The following is a 21402-nucleotide window of genomic DNA, read 5'->3' as shown; positions in this document are numbered from 1 at the left end:
CCAGCAAGGAGCCGGGCAGCCAGGCAGAGAGAGGGTGGAGGCTTGGTGCGGGCAGGATCCGGAGGAATTAATGTATCAGGTCAGAGATGACAAAGCACTGAGCGTCGACTTTCATTCGTAATTTTAGGTGATAAACCGGGCTGTGACCCTAAAGGGGGCAATCTCCCAACCCAGAGATGCCCACATGTTCTGCAAGATTGATACATGTTTAGTAGAAAAAGAAGATCAAAGAGATATGTATATGGTCTTTATTGGAATGGTTGAGAAATAGATTAACATTATCCTACTTAACAAGCTTGCTTAAGGATTTGTGGTGTTGGCCGTTTTTTCTAGTTACAATTTCTTCTGGCAAGTCTGCTAATCATGAGAGGAAGTCAACCCTGACCCCTACCCAGAGGGAGAGCATTGCAGCCAAGTCTCCGGTGCCTGGCGTGGACCCTGCAGTGAGCCACAGCCCCTTCGAGCCGCACCACAGGGGCGGCACCCCCGGGGAGGTGTACCGGAGCCACCTGCCGGCACACTTGGACCCAGCCATGCCCTTTCACAGGGCTCTGGATCCTGGTAAGCACAGTGTGCAGTGAAAACTGAAGGCAGAGCAGTAACATGGCTGTGTGCCTCTTTAGATGTTTTGTTTATTAAAGTACAGAATGCAGACAGTCACGTGTGTTACTAGGATACAGTTCAGTGGATTTTCACAAACTCCACAGCTCAAGCCCCCCAGATCAAGACACAGAATACTACCAGCACCCCTTAAAGAATTAAAAACTGGGTACGTGGAAAGCCTCTTGTGTGACGGCATTTGATTGGAAAATGGGTTCATGTGAAGAACTATTTTTAAATAACACAGGCATACTTCATAGATTTTAGTTTACAACATAGACTTTCTTCACCAGTGTTCTGATCTCTAGTCAGGGCACTGATTACACCTCACAACTCTTTCTTATGTAAATAATACATCTCCAGGTTTGTTTTTTTAAGTGAAGTTGGAGTTTAAAGACACTTCAGAGGAATCGATCAATAAATACAGTATCCTTCTAGATTTTTTTCGTCATCTTTTAAAATTATCTAGTTCATACCTAATTCAGATTCTGTATTGAGTCTTTCCAAAGCAGCAGCGTTGTTTTTTCATTGTTTCATTATTGTAGCAGCAAGTACAGCTGGAAGGAACTTTTGAACAGGTACCACTGACCGTGAGTGAACATGGTCTTAGTAGGTGTAGAAGCATGTAGGTTTTCTGGAGGGCAGCCTGCTCTGGCACAGCAGTGCTGCCTGCGGGGCCCGGGCAGTGGGCTCTGCCCAGGAAAGGGCGTCCTGTCCACAAGTGGTGGAGCGTCTTTGCTGGACTGTGGTGAGGTCAGTACTATCACGTTGTCTGTCACCTGAAAACATCAGGTGCCTGAGGCACCCACGCATGCCTGGTTGTTCAGGGCCTGTCCCCAGAGCTGGGGCGGGAACCTCACCCATACCCCCTGCTGTTGGCTGACAGACCCCGCTGGGAGGGCTAAGGAAAGGGAAGCAGACATTCTGAGAGTTTGTCATTTGTTCTTCTCAGGAGAAAATGTGTGCATAAACTATTCACTCAGACTCTCAGAAGTGAATGCTTACACTTTCATTTAGTGTGTATCATAATCTTTTATTTTATAGCAGTTTTCTTTGCTTGTCATTGTTGAGCTTGAGCTGGATTATCAGTATTTTGAGGATAGAGGCATTATCTCTTGTTGCAGTTTTGTTGGGATGTACAACAATACAGTGGACCTCCGGCACTGTATTAAGTTCACTGTGTGTGCTCAGCTCATGACCGCACCTCCAGCGTCCCAGCACCTGCATCATGGGGGCCTGGTCCTGCTGCTGCCTGTTGGTCCAAATAAAGTTTTATTAGAACACAAGCCATGCCTGCTTGTTTGTTTTGTCTGTGGCGGCTTTTACACTGTAATGACAGTTGAGTCAGTGTGACAGAGCCATAGTGTCCACAAATCCTCACATATTGACCACCTGGCCCTTTGACTAATCTCTGCAGCACACGCACACACTGATTAAATGCCCATGGACAGTTCATTTTCAGCGCCCTCCCCGCGCCCCCCCCCCCAGAAAAGTAAAGTTACCATTTGTTACAAAGTATCTCATATATATTTCCATTTCTTTGTATTGGATGATCTATACTACAAAAAATAATTTTTTTTCAAACACAACTTTTGGAAACTTCAGGTGAAAAAATCTAGTAAAGTTACATGTCAAAGACTGAAAGTGAAACTACTTGAGAGTAGTTTTTAGCTGCTGTTCTAGTGGTAAAGGTTAATACTCTTGTTTTGTCTGATCTGTCGTCCCCGTTATCGCTACGTCTGACGTTAGGATGTTTATATTCCCACTGCTGCCCTGTCAAGGTCCAAAAGGAATCTGCCATAATCCTGTGTCCCCCCTCCCCCTGCCCCAACCCTGAGGTAGGTAGAAGCTGATTGTGCTCAGTAGCTCAGCAGATGGTTCTTTTCCTTACTCTTTCTGTGGGTGATGTTTAGCAAGTGGATTCTACATGGACTCAGCTACATGCCTGTCTTTCCTCTCTCCATCAGCAGCTGCTGCTTACCTGTTCCAGAGGCAGCTGTCACCGACCCCCGGCTACCCCAGTCAGTACCAGCTCTACGCAATGGAGAACACGCGCCAGACCATTCTCAACGACTACATCACCTCCCAGCAGATGCAAGTGGGCCTGCGGCCTGACGTGGCCAGGGGGCTGTCTCCCCGGGAGCAGCAGCTGGGGCTCCCGTACCCGGCGACCAGGGGTGTGTGTCTGTGCCCAGGACGAGTGCTTGGTGGGCAGATGATGGGAGGAAGGAAAAGCAGGCTCTGTAGCTGTTAGCCTTGAAGGCAAACAGGATGATACATCAAAACAGGCTGTTGTGGCAACACTGGAATAATGAGGCCAGATCGATGTCCTTGAGGTTGGAAGCCATGGTCTCGCCAGCTTCGCTTTCTCCTCTCTCCACATGTACGGGGGGTGGGTGGGGGAGTGGGGCGGTGTTCATCTCTTTCTGAAGCGGGTCTTACAGAGTCATGCTGAACTGAAGTACTGTATTTGTCCTGTATGCAAATTATTTTGAGGTTAGAGAAACCCAAGAGCCATGTGCAGTTCTGTATCTTTAGAATAACACTTGAAACATAATTTTGTTGTGTTTCTTTTGAACAGGAATCATTGACCTGACCAACATGCCTCCAGCAATTTTAGTGCCTCACCCCGGGGGGACGAGCACCCCCCCCATGGACAGAATCACATATATTCCTGGTACACAGATCACCTTCCCGCCCAGACCTTACAGCTCCGCATCCGTGAGTCCAGGTGGGTCTGCGCGTGCCTCTCTCGGCTGGGAGCAATGTGCTCCTGTGTTGCCAGCACAGCCTCTATGGGTGTTTGGGGCACTTTTCCCCGGTCAGTCTGCTGTTTTTTTGTTTAGTGTCTAGTCATGGGTCCTCCATAATGTCTGTCCCTAGATCCTCTGAGAGCTCCTGGGAGCCCGTGTTATGCTCCATTATACTGAAACTCTTAACAAAGCATACTTCCTACTGCTCAGATTTGGAGCTTTCTGAAAAATGTTCAGTCACTTGAGAAGGTAAAGCTTGTTTGATGCACTTGCCAGGTTGGCGGTATTGTCCTCAGGCTGCAGGTCTGTGTGTTTTCCAGGACACTCGACACACCTCGCAGCCGCGGCCAGTGCTGAGAGAGAGCGGGAGCGGGAGAAGGAGCGGGAGCGCCTTGCCGCGGCCTCCTCGGACCTCTACCTGCGGCCGGGTGGGTGGAGGCGCCGGCCTCGTGCTCAGGGTGGGATGCCCTCAGACACAGAGCAGCGGGGCCCTTGCTGTGTAGGCTGCTGAGGAGCCAGACAGGGCAGAGGCAGTGGTGTTGTCATGGGGACGGTGGCATTTGGATTTAGCAATAGCAGTTGGGTCTGAAAATGCTGGGCTCAGAGCTCATTAAAGCTGAAGCCATCCAGCAGAGGCTCACAGAAGATTCCTGAAGATAGGTGTGGCATTGGGCTGGCGTGTAGAGGGAGGATGCAGAGTGTGCTTAGAAGGTTGTCTGATTAATGTAAAAGAAATCCCTCAGTGTCTGACCATAGGAGGTGCTTTAATGAATCGTGAGCTGTTCTTATTGTTGTTTAATCACTCAATTGTGTCCTATTCTCTGCGTCCCTATGGACTGTAGCCTGCCATCCTTGGGGTTCTCCAGGCAAGAATACTGGAGTGGGTTTCCATTTCTTTCTTCAGGGGATTTTCCTACCCAGGAATTGAATCTGCATGTCTTGCATCTCCTGCATTGGCTGGTGGATTCTTTACCACTGAGCCACCTGGGAAGTGGATCATGATCTAGCACCATAATATTTTGATTGTATGGTAATTGTATAGAAACTGCAGAAATTGACTTAACTGAAGAGAGCCAGGTACAAATCCTACATAATTTCTGTAGGAACTATGTTTGAAAAATGCTTGTGATCCCACTGATGAATAACATGCAGCTTTAAGTCCATCAAACATCATTTTTCTCCATCAGACATTTGAAAGGTTGATAGATTGTGTTGTGGTGTTTGAGGAAACACTGCCTCTTACACACTGTCAGTGGTAGTATAAACAGGGATAACTTTTTCAGAGACATAAAAATGTGAGCAATAATCCAGTCCTAGGAATGCACCCGTGTGGAAACGCTCACATAAACTGCTGTGTGGTCAGATGGGAGAGAATCACTGGAATGGCTGTGCTAAGTGGTACCTGCTCTGAAAAAAAATATGGCTGTTTGCTAGAACTGCTAGCTCAAGTGAGAAAGAGTGAGTTTGAGAGCCTGAGGAGGTGGAGGAGAGAGTGAGGAAAAGGAACTTGAGGTCCTGCGAGTGAAAGAGCTTTGCTGTGGGAGCCACGGTCAAGTGGAGGAGCCACGGAGCTGCAGGCCAGGCAGCCTCGGGCTCTGCTTCAGCAGAAGCTCATCATTTGCACTGTGATTCAGAGACAGTTGTTCCAGACTTGATTTTGGAAATAAGAAACACGCCAGAGTTCGTGGAAAAGTCAAAGACAGACTTACTGGATTTGTATTAGTGCTTCAGTATTGGTGTTTTTTGTTTCTCTTTAGAATCCAAATAGAGACTTGTCACAGGAATGGGAATGAGAGTAAAGTGGTAGCTGACGATTTTGTTTCAAGTTACTAGTGTGGTTTTATTGCCTCTTTATTGGAAAACTCTTAAAGCATTGATTTTTCGAAAGGCCAGAAAGCGGAGTAGCGAGTTTCTCCACTTGCTTTCCTGTCTTCTCTTTGGGAAAGTGAGGAAGTCAGCGACCCCCTGTGCTGCCATCCAGCCTCTTCCTGATGGCTCGTCCCTGCATCCCTCTGCCCCGCAGGCTCGGAGCAGCCTGGCCGGCCCAGCAGCCACGGCTACGTGCGCTCCCCATCCCCGTCAGTAAGAGCTCAGGAGGCCCTGCTGCAGCAGAGACCCAGCGTCTTCCAGGGAACCAACGGGACCAGCGTGATCACCCCACTGGACCCTAGTGCGCAGCTGCGGATCATGTAAGCCTCCGTGTGCACTTGGACCAGACGCGCCATCTGCTGCACACACTTGTCAGCGTGTGACTGCAATAGCACTGCACACTGTGCTTACTGCAGTCTGTCCTCCTGACACCCCAATACCCCGCGAGAGTCTCCCCATCACAGACTTGTGCTTTGGTTTTCTTTTCAGGCCACTGCCTGCCGGGGGCCCTTCCATCAGCCAGGGCCTGCCGGCCTCCCGTTACAACACCGCTGCGGATGCCCTGGCTGCTCTTGTGGACGCTGCCGCGTCTGCTCCCCAGATGGATGTGTCCAAAACGAAAGAGAGTAAGCACGACGCCACCAGGTTAGAAGAGAATGTGAGGAGCAGGGCAGCAGTCAGTGAGCAGCAGCTAGAGCAGAAAAGCCTGGAGGCGGAGAAGAGAGCCGGTCAGTGTCTGTACACCTCTTCAGCCCTGCCGAGTGGCAAGCCCCAGCCTCACTCTGCAGTAATTTACTCTGAGGCTGGGAAAGAGAAAGGGCCTCCTCCCAAGTCCAGATATGAGGAAGAGCTAAGGACTCGAGGGAAGACCACCATTACCGCAGCTAACTTCATAGACGTGATCATCACCCGGCAGATTGCCTCGGACAAGGACAGCAGGGACCGTGGCTCCCAGAGCTCAGACTCTTCCAGTAGCTGTATGTATCTCGGCCCGAGCCCGCCCCACGGGACCACACATGGAGTCACCTGACTCCAGGGGAAGCAAAGCACATGGTGTGAATGTAATGGAGAGGTTGTGTGGATTAGTGGTGCACGAAAGTCTCTCCTGCTGTTACGCCTTTAAGTATCTGAGCATCTTAAGTACACTGTCAAGTGTTTCCTTGAGGAACTTGGCCTTTCTGGGGGTGAAGTCACAGGGAGGCAGACAGAGGCAGAGCCGCTCACATTTCAGGTTCTGCAAATGGTGGGTGTGTCACACGCTCCACGCTTCGAGACCTCATTCCTCAGGAGACCCTCCTATGGCGTGCATCAGGGTCTAGGCTCGTGCCCCAAAGCCACTAGTAACCTTTTTCTAAGATACAGATTTTTTTAAAAGACCACCTTGTTGATAATTATAATTATTGGTAATTGGTATTTCTTACAAGTTGGATTTTGAGCAAGTGTAAGAATTCAGCAACCTACAGTAAAATGCTAGAAAAGTTGTTTTAAAATGTATTTTTAACTATATCCTAAATTCTCTTGAATTTCTGAAGGCAAGTATTTAAACACATATCCCTTAGTAATGAAGTAATGTAACCACACATAGTAACCTCTCATTTCCATTCATGAATCAAGTAGAGTCGGAGACTGTGACCAGTGGGTCCTGTGCACTGCCCAGCGTGCAATGCAAGGTTCTGGCTCATCTGCACCTGATCCTGACTTGTTTGGGTGAATAAATAGCCCCATGGCTGAGGTCTGGAGAGAAGCTTGGTAGTCCTATGTGTCCATGAAAGGTATCTGTTAGCATTGACTGTGGAAATCTGCAAAATTGGTTCTGTACCTACAGAAAATTGGGACAGTCGCTAGTTGTGTGACTGGGCCGTCTGGCGGGAAGTCACCGGCACACACGTGGTGACCATCCTGGGGCCTGTGGAACGCTTGCTAATTACCTGACATCACTTCCTTTTTGCGTCACAGAATGTCTGCAAGCAGTCTGGACGCTTTTCTGAGGTTTATGTTTCCGAGCATAGTTTTATTTTCATCACTGACTCTATTCCTTGTGTGAAGCGCCCAGGCTCTTCCCGGTTACCCAGCGTGGCCTTCAGTTCTTCTTCCTCAAACCCCCTCCCCCTTGTCCCCGCCCCAGACATCAAGAGCACTGAGCTCCCAGGAGCACCAGGCCTCCTGCCGCCTGTGCTGCCCTGGGGAGCAGAGTTTGGGAGCTGCACCCAAACAGTGAACAGAGATTGGTGCCTGTCCCAAAGTAGTACCAGTTAGTTTGCATAGACGTATTTTAGTTTCCAAAGCTAATTTCCACCCCTGTTACCCGATCTCTGTCCTGAGTATACTAGAGCCAGGTCCTTGCAGCTTCCATGATCTGGTGGGGGCTGGAGAGGGCTGTTGAGTCGAGGTTGAAGGATTGGGTGGTGCACTAGTAGTAGAGTTCTTTCCCACTTTCTACCCTGTGTCCAGGAACTGACCACGCTTGCTGATCTGGCCAGGGTCACATACCCTTTGGGCCTCTGATCATTTCCTCAGATGCTTCAGTGCACCCAGAAGTGTGCACAATACTCTTGAGTCAGAAGGGTGACCAGGAGGTCACACCCCTCCCCAGCAGCTCCCCTGTTCTCAACTCTGAGGCCCTGGCAGGACTGAGGAAAGAGCCTGGACCCCCACTGCCTAGACCCTCAGTTCCGAAAGGCACCATCTCTTGGAGGGCCCTGCTGTGATGGGCGCGGACATTCACTGCTGCCTCTGTTCACGTTCACGGTGTAACGTGGGGCTAAAAATGGGAGTCATTTTCATCAGCAGCACTCAGTGATTTGATAAAATTATTATGGGATGTTAATCCACAGCTTTGAAGTTGTCCTGGTGAAGAAGAACAGACTATCCAGGATGGAAGTGACTTGGAAGTGTGTACTGTTGAGGTCTCCTCTCGTTGGTTTAATCTCTTGTGATGAATTTCCTGGTGATTTTCTTTTTCAGCCCCCAGGAGAAGGTCGAGCTCTGTTTCTGATCTGCTTCACCTCAAGGTTTTAGAGCCTGCAGATTTTCAGAAAACTCTGTACCTTGCCAAGATGAGGAGCCCGAGGAAGTGATTAACTGACCTTTGCCACCATGCATTGAACTCCTTGTTTGTTTGTTTTCATTAACCTGAGGTGCCATTGAACATTTCTGACGAGTAAAAACTGAAAATATGCAAATAGGTTTGAAGAGCTTGGGAATTCTGAGCTTGACATAAGATTAGTTTTAAAATAGATTCTTTTCTTTTCTTCAAGTATCTTCTCACCGGTATGAAACACCCAGCGATGCTATTGAGGTGATAAGCCCTGCCAGCTCTCCCGCGCCACCCCCGGAGAGGCTGCCGGCCTACCAGCCGGAGGTCGTGAAGGCGAGCCAGGCAGAAAGTGGGTCTCCTATGTCTTCACATGTGCTTCCTGTTGTCTGTTAAGGGCGTGTTCAGAAGTAGCTCATTTTGTTAGTTTTGTTTTAGAGTAATCTTCTCTGAGTCTAGAAATGTTTAAGACTGCTCTAATGGAAAACTATTTTTAAGTCATTGATGACTTTTTTAGTATGTTTTAATGATACTGAAAATAGTTGATATTAATTTTGTTTGCCCACTTGTGCTTTCGCATTTTATTCTATGCTAATCTTCTGATCTCTCTCATTGAATAAATATTTTTTCTTCAAAATTAAGATATGAATTCCCCTTCCTGTGTTTCTCTGAACTATGTTTAATGTTTGCTCATGAGTGAAAGGTGGGCCTCCCTGCAGTAAGACGTCTGTCTGTCCCCTGTTAGACGAAGCCCCCAGACAGTACGAAGGACCACTGCATCACTACCGGCCGCAGCAGGAGTCCCCATCCCCGCAGCAGCAGCCGCCGCCCCAACCCTCACAGGCCGAGGGGGCGGGGCAGGTGCCCCGGACACACCGGCTCATCACACTTGCCGACCACATCTGCGTGAGTTTCTCACTACTCTTATTAGTTAGTGGGGTCTTTGTTTGTACAAGATCACACAGAAGGCCACATTTCACATAGAATCACAATAAAGATATCTAGATTTTTTTTATGTTACACTTTTTTTTTTTTGCAAGTGCTCAATGGATTTAACCAGTTCCTCCTTTTCTCATTCACAGCAAATTATCACACAAGATTTTGCTAGAAATCAAGTTTCCTCGCAGCCTCCCCAGCAGCCTTCCACTTCTACATTCCAGAGTTCACCATCTGCCTTGGTGTCTACACCTGTGAGGACAAAAACATCAAACCGCTACAGCCCAGAATCCCAGTCGCAATCTGCTCACCATCAGAGACCAGGCTCAAGGGTCTCTCCAGAAACTCTAGTGGACAAATCTAGGGCCAGGTATGGTCTCCCTCGGCCACACGTAGGTTCCCCAGCAATGAGACAATCAGACTCTACCTTCACGTTAGGGGATTCATTTCTTAACCAGAGTTTCTTTACCTTCATTCCCTGGAAAGTGTAAATTGAGTTTTTCCTTTGTATATTATTCTTGGAATGTCCACTGTCTGGGCAGTTGTTCCTGTATGTTTTTTTATAGTGTCCACAAGTTGATTGCTGTCCTCTGTCTGTGGGTTTGCAGACAGGGCTGTGGCATGGGTAGTTGGGTGATAATGTTGGGACGCTGCCTGTTTGGGAAGCTGGCGTTAAATGATGTGAGGCCGCTCAGTGCAGGGCTCTCTCCAGTGTTCTCCCCAGCGCTCTGCACGTGGAAGTTGAAGGCAGTGGACTGAGTGTTGGTGCGCATGTTAGTTCGTGGAGAGCAAGCAGCACACAGATTTGTAAAGTTCATAAAGATGCTGAGAACGAGTCTGGGGTTTAGCAGGTCAAGGACTCTGCAGATATCTGGAGATGCATGGCCGGTGGATGGACCAGGGCAGTGGAAGGGGCAGTTGATTTTGTAGCAGGCCTGGTTCTCCAGCCTGCCTGCCAACCCACAAGTTAGCAGAGAACATAAAGGAGTAAGAACAGTGTATTTAATAAGCTGAACGATACTCCTTTGGGAAAAAGCTTTATTGTGGGATTTTTTTTGAACATACAGAAGTAGACAAAGTGTAACATGCCAGCACCCAGCACAGGCCCCATGTGTTTCATTATCCCCACCTCAAACTGGAGTGTTCTGAAGCAAGGTGCAAATGACGTAAGTCATCTCAAGCAGCTGGATGATCTTAAGGACATGATGAAAGCATTCTCTTTTAACAAAAAAGAGCTTCAGTTATCAAAGAAGAACAGAAAGTTATAACAGTCATTCATGATACATTCTTGATACAAAGTGCTATGTAGATTTTGAACAGTTGATGGCCATTTATGAAAAATCATTTTGATGTTTTCACTTGTAATTTCCACATCACTGCACCTTGCTTTTGAATGAGGAATGTTACATTTCTTTCATTGATTTTAGTCAGATTACCTAGTTTTACAGTTTAAAATATTTACATAATCCATACTGTTATAAAACACCATTAATTGATTTTTCAACCTATGAGCAAAACACAGAGGAGTTGTTCTAGAGTTCTAGAACAATGTAAATGTTGTAAATCATATAAAAATGGCTGAGCAGGCTATATAAAGTAGGCAAAGATTAAAATCAATATAGAGAAGGTAGTCAAATACTTCATCTTTTGTGGTAGGAGACTGATAGCTACTGTTTCAAGTTTTGATACACCAAGAAAGGTGTACGATTGGTAAAGTGTGAAAGTCACTCAGTCATGTCCAACTCTTTGCAACCTCATGGACTATACAGTCCATGGAATTCTCTAGGCCAGAATACTGGAGTGTGGGTAGCCTTTCCCTTCTTCAGGGGATCTTCCCAATCCAAGGATTGAACCCAGGTCTTGATCCTGCATTGCAGGTGGATTCTTTACCAGCTGAGCCCCAAGGGAAGCCTAAGATTGGTAGTTACCTCTAAATCATCTAAATAAAGAGCTAAAAGAAATGGTAAAAAATGGCCATCTTTAATTGGATGGGGTAGATTGGGGAAAGAAATGACAAATGATAGTGACCTGTAATAGTAATGAAAGCATATATTAAAGGTCACTGATGGCTTTTATTCATTTTTTAAAAAAAATATTTGGCTGTGCTGGGTTTTAATTGTGGCACTCAGGATCTTTAGTTGTGATAAGTGGGATCTATTAATAGTTCACAGTATTTGAGGCAACTTTTCTCTAATATTCAGTGTCAACTTTTGTTCTCTGAAATGACTGAAGTAACCAGCTAGCCAGTGTGTGTGTGTGTGTGTGTGTGTGTGTAGGGTGAGCCGAGGTGAGCCCTGGGAAGACAGTCTCACGTTTCATATGTTGCAGCATCAGGCCCGGAAAGTCCCCAGAGAGGAGTCACATCCCTTCGGAGCCCTATGAGCCCATCTCCCCGCCTCAGGTTCCTGTTGTGCACGAGAAGCAGGACAGTGTGCTGCTGCTGGCCCAGCGTGGAGCCGAGCCCACGGAGCAGAGGTGCGCAGGGGCAGGGCCGCGTGGCTGTGCGTGCGTGCGTGCGTGCGTGTGCATGCTCGCACTTGGTGCCTTCCGTTTTCCTGAAATCAGTGCAGATTTTTCTCTTTCAATCACACGTCAGGAGAATCGTTTTGTCTGTTTTCCTAGTGATCAAATGCTAGTGGATTTTACTGAAGAAATTCCAATATTTAAATAGATGATAGAAAATAATTGTTCATTATTCTTGAAATTAATTCCTTCTGGATCTTTTTAAAAACCTTTTTGTCTGTGTGGACATTGAGCCCTTAAAGTGCCCGCCAGGCACCTGGTGTCATGTGCAGTGCGTTGAAGGTTGCAGCACTGCTTGCTGTTTTCTCACCAGTTTCTAACCCTTACCCCACCCTGTGAATTAGTAGATGTTTATTCCATTGGGTTTAGACACTTTTGGTTTGGCCCCTATACAATCCACAGGCACCCAAATAGGTGTTGGTACCTTCAGTGAAATGAGGAAGAAATCCTGCTTTGGAAAGGGAATGATGTTAACTCCAATGATACGTTTACATGTTTTCCCCTAAGCTTGCGAGTTTTTGAGAACAGAGACGACGTCTTAGTCATTTTCCTGTTACCTTCTTTGTCACGTTTGAGTGATGGACCCAATTAGGTTATCAGCACCTTTCATGTGTTCTGTTACCGTCTCTGGCACTAGTTGGCTCCTGGGTAGTCCTGAGCTAGTTGAGGAGACTTGTGTTTCTAAATATGTTAGCATAGGAAGCCACAGACGAAATGTGAAAGCCTTTACATGATGCTCAGCTCATGCAGGCCTGGAAAGATTCTAACAAATATGCAGTTTTATTTCTGCATTGTCGCTGTGCTATTAGGTCTAATTGTCTACTGCTTAGGTGTGAGTGCTTGCTATTTTATAGGCAGGTATGCTAGTAGTTACAATTTTACTGTACTTCCAAGTAATTGTGCTGGTTTAACGGTCCCCAGATTATGTGGTCACTCTCAATACACCAGGGTCTATGCTGCAGAGAAGACAGGAGCGTGGCGAGCTGTTGAGGGCGCCTCTGTTTACTCTCTTGGTTCTAGACTGTCTCCACTCCAGGGCTGCTTTTCTGACATCCTCTTGGCCCCAGATATGTCAGTGCTCAGACAGAGAGGGCCTGGGGCCTGGCACTCGCGGGGGTGGGGCAGGGAGGGGAGTAGGAGTGCGTGGTGGTAATACATGTTGTTCCCAGCAGGAATGACTCCCGCTCACCAGGCAGCATAAGCTACCTGCCTTCATTCTTCACCAAGCTCGAGAGCACGTCCCCCATGGTGAAGTCAAAGAAGCAAGAGATTTTTCGTAAGTTGAACTCCTCTGGTGGAGGTGACTCTGATATGGGTAAGTGGGATTTCTTTCATGAACCCTCATAAAATGCGCATAAATAATGATACCTCCATGTCGCCTCTCATGTAACCCTTGAGTATGAGGGCTCTGGCAGGCCAGTCCAAGCGCATGTGATTCTGAACTCCTCCACAGGCCCCCGTTGGCTCTGCTTGGGGGCCTTTCTGTGAGGGAGCCCCACCCAGCATGTGTGCTGCTGCCCGTTTTCTCTTGAACAAGTGTGGGTCTTGGAAGTGTGCGCCTTACGTGGGGCTGGTCTGCCCCTCATTTGGGTGGACCATCCAGCTGTCTGCAGACAAGCTCCTGCTCCTCTAGTTGTCTTCCCTCTGTGGATGTGTACAGGTGGCCAGCTCTAAGCATTCCTACCGTCCCAGGTGGTCACTGAAAACCTTTCATTCAGTTAGCCTTTCGGTCGGTTCTGAGTACTGTGGTAGGACCCTTCCCCAATTCATCATCTTAAGGGGGTCTGAGACCGAACTGGGTGTTTCGATGACCTGTGTTCAGTTCCAGTGACTTAGTGTTGGTACCAACACCAGCCTCCTGCTTTGAGCTGCCCGTGGCTCTCCATGCTGTGCTCTGTGTCTGTCACACCAAGTGTGGGACCAGGTTGTGTGTGCTTGTTTGCTCCTTTCTCTGCTCTGCCAGTCTTTGTGGATTGCCTTCGAAGCTCACCTCCCCACCACTGAGGATGGTGCCAGCCTCAAGGCAGTGGCAGCAGATGGTGCATGGCCTGGGCACCACTGCCTGCTCCAGGCCCTGTTGTCAGCGTGAATGTGGATTATCTCCTGTCACCTTCGCAACACTCTCCATACCACATGTTGGCATCATTTCCACTTTGTAGATGAGGAAATGGGGGCTTGGGTTTAGTGACTATTGAGGTGACAGGGCCATGGTTCAGACTCATGGATGCCAGCTCCCAAGTCCATGCCTCCAGTAGTTCTGCACTTGACACCCTCACCAGGGCTGCCCATAAATACCCATGAGGACAGAACTCTGAACAGCTGGGCTGGAATCTTCCTCACCTGCTGTTTTCACACTCACGCCATCAGCCAGGTTCACTCGTCCCCTTCTCCTCACGTATATCCAGTGATCCAAGGCTTTGGGGAAGCTCTGCAGAAACCAGGGTTTCTACCATCAGTAAACCCTACCAACTAGGAGCTGCCAAGTGGGGTTATGTTTGGATCTGTGACACGGTGATTAACAAAGGTTGAAAGTCCCAGAGGAGAAAGGATGAGCCCAGTGTCACTTGTTTGTGTAGTTGTCCCAGCTCTTAATTACTGGATTCAAGAACTCCAAGCCCTCAGCAACCAAGATGGCTTCGCTTCACTCAGGGCTCCCACTGAGTACATCAGTGCGTTTACTCTGCTGAAGCCTTCACACACTAAACTTAGCGAATCTGCTCTCCCTGCTGCTGTTAACACTAGTGAACAACTTAGCCCTTCCAGAAGTGCTCTGTTCCCTTCGTTTTCAGTACTGCTGTTTCCAGTTTCTTCCTCTGCTGCTTTGGCTGATTCTTATGTCTCCTCAGAAGCCAGGTCTTGCTCAGCAGGGCTCTGAGATGTTGGTTTGCCTCTGGCACTGTATTCTCTGAGCCATTTCATCCACTCTTGGCGGTTTAAACTGAGTCTGAAAACTCCCAAACTTGCATCTGGAGTTTAGTTTTTTCCTATTAGCACTGAACTCTACTTACAGATCTTTGCAACAGTATTTCTTCTTGAAGGTCTCAGTGGTGCCTTAAGTGTCTAAAAACACTCTGCACACCATGTCTCCCTGCGGAGAGCTGTGGTCCTCCCCTCCTGCATCCTCCTGTCCTGGACAGCCCCTACAGCTTCTAAACTGCCTTTCCCCACCTCTGAGGAACGATCATGTCCTCTCGTAAGCCTGTCTTACTCAGTCTCAAGCGATATAGCGATCTGGGAATGGGCATTTCACTCAGCTCCCAGGTGATTCTGCTCTGAGGGCCTTAGGAAGTGCCTGCTGACCTGAACCCCACAGGTATAGGAAAGGGTGTATTTAAGTCCAGTATGTTATTGTTGGTTGAACAATATGAAATGGTCTTCATCTGACCATTTTTGATCAATAAGGACATGATTTTCTTATTCAGCCAAATAATGGCTTGGAATGTATTTGTGAAATGAATGAGTCCTGTTCCTCCGGGTTTCTATGAGAACTGCAAGGCCCTCCTTACCTCCTCGTGCTATTTCAGGTTCAGTCAGTTTACTGTTCCCTGATGCATAAGTGAGGAGCCTCCTCCCCACCCCCCAGCCTCCCTTTCCCAAGAGTCAGCATCCAGGCCCCCTCACCCCAATCTGCGTGGACAGGTCTTCTCCCTGGTGCAGGGCCGCTCTTCTCTGGGACACTGCTTTTCTGGCCACTAACTTGGAAGGCATGATAGAAATACTGTTTCTGTTCCCAGACTTCTTCCATTTTGGGCACAGTGCTTTACAAGTAGTTCCCAAGTTGTCCGAGCTGCTGTCATTCAAATTGAGCAAATGAGACTGTACGGTTAGCAGGAATGAACAGAACCGACAGGCACGATCTCTGCCTCACCCTGGCAACTGCAGCAGGGACATGTGGTCATGTTCGTTCCTTTCACTGGGCGTTCTCCCCAGAATCTAATCTCACACCTGGCTGTTTGCAGGGTCTCTTCCCTGGAAGCTTGGGTTCCTGTCCTGAGGCTAGCTTTTCCCTATGTGTGTTTCTCTGGCGCTGCAAAAGGTCCTTTCCTTCCTGGGTTGTATTACTCCTGTTCAGATTTCTGATTTCCTTAAAAAAGTAATTATTTCTCTTTACCTTCACTTAATGGGTAAAAAATAAAGTTGATCATGGAAAATAAGGTTAATTTACCGTAGAATTTTTTTGGAGACTTTATCTCTTTCCGTGTACGTGATCATCCCATCTCAGTTAATTAACTTGAATGTTTGTTTTAAATACAGCAGCTGCTCAGCCAGGAACTGAGATCTTTAATCTGCCAGCAGTCACCACCTCAGGTAAGATTCAGAAAACTCATACAGTAGCAGTCCAGCAAATAGGCATTGCATACTGGCTGCACGCCAGGAACATCATTTAAGTTGGGGAGGGACACAGAGGAAGTCGCAGTAAAAAGTGAATTTAGGGTCAGTAAGTACTTGTTGAAAACAAATGAACAGAGAATCAAAACTATTGAGCTAAAGAGAGAAGAAAACTGTCGAGCAACCTTCACACCAATGGGTGCCTGACTGAACAGAGGAAAGCACATGCTCTCAGGGAGTTAGCCGCCTCTGGGGGGGCCGTGTGTCCTGGGCGGTCCCTGCTCCCGTCCTCCCTCAGAATCACGCAGGTGCTGTGCTGTCTCCTGCAGGCTCCGTGAGCTCCAGAGGCCACTCCTTTGCTGACCCTGCCAGTAACCTTGGGCTAGAGGACATCATCCGGAAGGCGCTCATGGGGAGCTTTGACGACAAAGTGGAGGATCACGGAGTGGTCATGCCCCAGCCAGTGGCAGTGGGGCCTGGGGGCACCAGCACCTCGGTGGTGACCAGCAGCGAGACCCGGAGGGAGGAAGGGGACCCATCACCTCACTCAGGTAAGGGGCTCATTTTTGTGCTCTTCACCACATCTCCCAAGAAAAAGCCAGTCCATACCCCAGGTTCTGATGGGTCATGAAGAGAGTTCATTTATGTGCTCAGTCACCTCAACGTTTTTTCAACCTCTTCAGACCTGTTACAAGTGACATAAAATTAAAAGGGATGAAAATTTCTACCCGGAAAGTCACGCTCCAGTGTATCAATGTTTTTGTTTTCATCTAGTCTTTATCTGTGTGCATACACTGTTATTGTAATACTGATGCAATTTCATATTCTGCTTTTAAATCAAAGTGACTTGCTATTGTAATAAAAGTGACAGGCCCCGTATAAAAGAATTTTAAGCTGCAGAAAAAAATAAGGGGAAAAAAAATCCTTCAGATCACATTGTATAGAAAGCTAGTGTTAAAAAGGGTAGCTTATTGGAATGAGATCTTTATACATCCTGTTATAAGCACACAAAAAACCATGACTCTATGCTTTATGTTTATATATAACCTTTTTTCTTAATCTGCTGAGAATCTCTCTTATGCCTTAAAAATAAACTGAAGGTCAGCAACCATTTCAAGTTTGTTCTCCTGTTATGGTCATGCAAAAGATCTCACTCAGGATAAGAAAATGATTAAAGAGATTTTTTTTTTAAGTGGTTTTATTTTTCCCTATATATGTTAATGTTAGGAGAATATAAATTCACTTCCTGCTCTCAAAGATGAAACACTGTCTTCTAATTTCTGCTCTAACCTTCCAAGTTACTGATTTTAAATGTGTGTGTGTGTGTGTTTTAAGTTATAGTATTGGTGATTTACAGAGTTCTCCTTGTTGTGTAGTCTTTTAATCACAGCATTTCTTGGTGGTGGTTTCATACCCTGTTTTTTCAAAAAGGCTGCTGTGTCCTGAGGTCCTTCCTGCTCAAGAAGGTCTTCTTGCTACCTTTGTTTGAGATAACGGTTTGGCAGGTATTACAATACTAGGTTGGTGCAAAAGTAATTACAGTTTTTGCACAGTTGAAATTTGCTGTTTGATATTGGAACTTTTCTTAAATGTGGTTATGTTATACATCATTTTAATGCACACTTCTTTATGTTTTTTTGCTAATGACTTGTTACTTGCTGTTTATGTTTATTTTAGACTATGGAAATGGTGTTAGACAAAAAGCAAATTCAAGCGATTTTCTTATTCGAGTTCAAAATGGGTCATAAAGCAGTGGAGACAACTCACAACAATGAATTTGGCCCAGGAACTGCTAACAAATATACAGTATAAGTGGTGGTCCAAGAAGTTTTGCAAAGGAGATGAGAGCCTTGAAGATAAGGAGCATAGTGGCCAGCCACCCCAAGTTGACAACAACCAAGTGAGAGCCATCATCAAAGCTGATCCTCTCACAGGCACGCAAGAAGTTGCTAAAGAACTCAGCGTTGACCATTATACAGCTATTTGAAGCAAATTAGAAAAGTGAAAAGGCTGGATAAGTGGGTGCCATATGAGCTGACAAAAAAATTGTTTTAAAGTGTTGTCTTCCCTTATTCAACACAACAATGAACCATTTCTTGGATTGTGACGTGAAATGAAAAGTGCGTTTTATATGACAGCCAGCAACAACCAGCTTCAGTGGTTGGAAGAAGCAGCTCCAAAAGCACTTCCCAAAGCGAAACTTGCACCAAAAAAAAAAAGGGCCGTGGTCACTGGTGGTCTGCTGCCCATCTGATCCACTACAGCTTTGAGTCCTGGTGAAACCGTTACATCTGAGAAGTACGCTCAGAAAATCGATGAGATGCACCGAAAACTGCAACGCCTGCAACTGGCAATGGTAAACAGAGCCCAATTCTCCACGAAGCCTGTTTAACTTCTGAAGCATTGGTTCTATGACGTGCAAACTGGGCTATGAAGTTTTGTCTCTGCCATATTCGCCTGACCTCTCGCCCACTGACTACCACTTCTTCAAGCATCCTGACAATTTTTTGCAGGGAAGAGGCTTCCACAACCAGCAGGATGCAGAAAATGCTTTCCAAGAGTTCATTGAATTGCAAAGTACAGATTTTTACGCTACAGAAATAAACTTACTTCTCAATGGAAAAAACGTGTTGATTAAAACTTGTTGATTAATAAAGATCTTTGAGCTTAGTTATAATGATTTAAAATTCATGGTCCGAAACCGCAATTACGTTTGCACCAACCTACTATTAAGACACATACTTTTCTCAAAACCTCCTGTAAACATGGTTGTATTTCCTCTGGCGTTCATTGTTGTGTGAGAAGTAAGACCAGATTCCCCCCACCTCTCTTTTTTTTAGTGTCCAGAGAATCCTTTTTTTCCTCAACTTGAATAAGTATCATCAGTGTGTTAGCGTTCTTCAGCCTGTGTCAATTCCCTGATCACAGGAGGGTGTGTGCACCTTCCCAGTTTCTTTGTTCAGGGGAAAAAATTCTATCCTTTCGCTGGATAGTCTTTGTCCTGTTAGCTTCTCATTGTTTTAATCATCTTGATCCTTTTTCTGTTGCTTTTACTCTCAAATTTTTCCTTTGCATCAGTATTTCCTTTTCCTTCATGGCTTGACTTCCTAATAAGCCTTTTCATAAGCCTCATTCAATTTGGTGATCTCTTCTTTGAGCTTCTTTTGTAAATGGCCTTCATGTATTGTGAAGTTTTCCCCTAGTGTTTGAAGTACACCTCCATCCCCATTTTCTGTTGGGTTAAATTGTCCTCCTTATCACCAAGGACTTGCATTTCTTCTCTCTCCAGATACAGGGAGGGGTAGAAAATGCTGCTTCTCCCTTTTTTCTGTACCCCAAGGATTGGGGGCAGGATGAAACCATTCTGCTGGGGCTGCTGACCTGGGGTCTGATCTCTTCGGAGATCCTTTCAACGTTCTGTGTGAGAGTCCACTTGGGGCTTCCCAGTCCTGCAAACCAACTAAACAGCCTGGAGAGGCAGAAAGGGCTTCCTTGACTTGCCTGGCCCAGCTGATGTCCAACAGCTTGAAGGGGCTTCTCGTGCAGATTTTCTCCTTCTTTTCTTCACTCTTCTGTAGACTGGTGAGGGCAGAGATAGTGAGGATTTAAGATTTTTGTCAAACAGTTTCGGCTTCTTAGCAGTTTCTGTGCTCCAAGGCCAAGAACAAAATGATGTTTCAGAAATGTTAGTTTCTTGGTTATCTGTTTGTGATTTTATGGCATGAGGACATACCCCCTTTGACTTTAGTTGCTGGGAGTGAGTTCTGGCTCTCTTTTGTATGTTTCCAGGGTCTGGATTCTTCATGCTCCCATCTCCTGCTTTCTCTTGCAGCAGATGGTCAGCAGCACTGGGGTGCACTTTCAGTTTGTGAATGTGACTACTGTGTGTCAGTAATGACAGTTTATTCCACTTTCAGGAGGAGTTTGCAAACCAAAGCTGCTCAGCAAGGCTAACAGCAGGAAATCGAAATCACCTGTCCCAGGGCAGGGCTACCTGGGAGCGGAGCGGCCCTCATCAGTCTCCTCTGTGCACTCAGAAGGGGACTACCACAGGCAGACGCCAGGCTGGGCTTGGGAGGACAGACCCTCCTCGACAGGTGAGGGGCTGCTGCCAGGGTGCAGGTCTGCATGCAGCTGACGTCAGAGCCTTGGTTAGTGCTGCTCCTAAAATCAGATGCTGTTAGGAAAATGCTTTCCATTGTGGTATGGTTAAAGGGTTCCACTGTTCTTAACAGAAACTGAAGGTATATAATCTGAAAATTTTTAAGAATCCAGGTTTGATTACCAGCAGAGAGGAAGAGCTGTGAGCACAGCTGCCCTCAGGCCCCTTGCATCTGTGAAGAGCTGGCAGCGGCACCTGACACAGGTGCACAGTAGGGCCTGCGGCTTCAGCTCTCCCACACTTTCTGCACAGATGTCCTCGGGGAACGTTCTTAGGAGCTAATGGGAACCAAAGCCAGAAACAGAAGAAAGCCGTCACCCCTCTGTAGGCTGTCTTTACAGACAGAAAAACAAAACTTAGTAACGTTTGCCCTTTTATGACTATTTATAAGCTTTTTTTCTCTTTGGCTGCACTGGTTCTTGGTTGTGATCTTGAACTTCTCTCTTGTTGCTGTGCAAGGGCTTCTTATTGCGGTGTAGCAGCCTGTCTAGTTGTTGCCTGCTAGCTCAGTAGTTGGGCTGCACAGGCTTGGTTGACCTGTGGCATCTTCGTTCCCTGACCAGGGATTGAATCTGAGTCCCTTGCATTGGAAGCGGGTTCTTAACCACTGGTCCACCAGGGAAGTCCCCATTTTGTAAGCTTTTAAAAATATTAACAATGATAATAATGGTGGGCTTCCCTGGTGGCTCACTGTAAAGAATCCGCCTGCAATGCAGGAAACTCGGGTTTGATCTCTGGGTCAAGAAGATCCCTTTGAGAAGGGAATGGCTACCCATGCCAGTATTCTTGCCTGGAGAATGCCATGGACAGAGACTGGGGGGCTGTAGTCCATGGGATCACAGAGTTGGACATGACTGAGTAACGAATACTTTCACTATAACGCTCATCTTGAAAGTGAAAATGAACAATTTTTTAAAGTAAAACTGGGATAGTTGCTGTGGATTTTAGAGTTTCATCTGTGCTTTTCAGAGGCGTTAACTCCACAAATAGATAAATGAAAAAATCTGAATTGTGCCCTCCTTTAGTTATAAATTTCATATTAGTATTATAAAACATCATAATTTAAGGTACATTTAATCACTTTATAGTTTCTCCCACCACATACAGAGTGGGGGCTTACTGGTTTGAAAACCTCCTAGACTAGTGACTGTTTCTTATGTCTCTTTGATGCTGTGGTGTGTGCTTTGGTTTTGGCA

The 21402-nt window shown here is 46.7% G+C and overlaps 1 protein-coding gene across 50 annotated transcripts in view; it reads left to right on the top strand.

The window, feature by feature from the left end:
* Window positions 1-21402, top strand: part of NCOR1 (nuclear receptor corepressor 1) — a 110855-nt gene that overhangs the window by 88581 nt on the left and 872 nt on the right. For 10 of the 50 annotated variants that reach the window (XM_081583685.1, XM_081583695.1, XM_081583692.1 and 7 more), the window contains 14 exons: window positions 334-561; window positions 2568-2777; window positions 3182-3331; window positions 3674-3781; window positions 5377-5542; window positions 5712-6199; window positions 8480-8608; window positions 9002-9162; window positions 9339-9562; window positions 11521-11667; window positions 12888-13030; window positions 15970-16023; window positions 16374-16595; window positions 19962-20141. In XM_081583685.1, the coding sequence (XP_081439811.1) occupies window positions 334-561; window positions 2568-2777; window positions 3182-3331; window positions 3674-3781; window positions 5377-5542; window positions 5712-6199; window positions 8480-8608; window positions 9002-9162; window positions 9339-9562; window positions 11521-11667; window positions 12888-13030; window positions 15970-16023; window positions 16374-16595; window positions 19962-20141 (2610 nt within the window). Of the gene's footprint in view, window positions 1-333; window positions 562-2567; window positions 2778-3181; window positions 3332-3673; window positions 3782-5376; window positions 5543-5711; window positions 6200-8479; window positions 8609-9001; window positions 9163-9338; window positions 9563-11520; window positions 11668-12887; window positions 13031-15969; window positions 16024-16373; window positions 16596-17721; window positions 20142-21402 lie in introns of all 50 variants that reach the window. The other 40 variants (XM_081583694.1, XM_081583693.1, XM_081583699.1 and 37 more) reach the window with 21 other exon arrangements.

The sequence above is a fragment of the Giraffa tippelskirchi genome, chromosome 3 (genome assembly GCF_054371585.1).
Source record: "Giraffa tippelskirchi isolate mGirTip1 chromosome 3, T2T-mGirTip1v1.2.pri, whole genome shotgun sequence".
NCBI lineage: Eukaryota > Metazoa > Chordata > Mammalia > Artiodactyla > Giraffidae > Giraffa > Giraffa tippelskirchi.
Note: the sequence above shows the minus strand (reverse complement) of the source record. Positions and strands in the feature narration are given on the sequence as shown.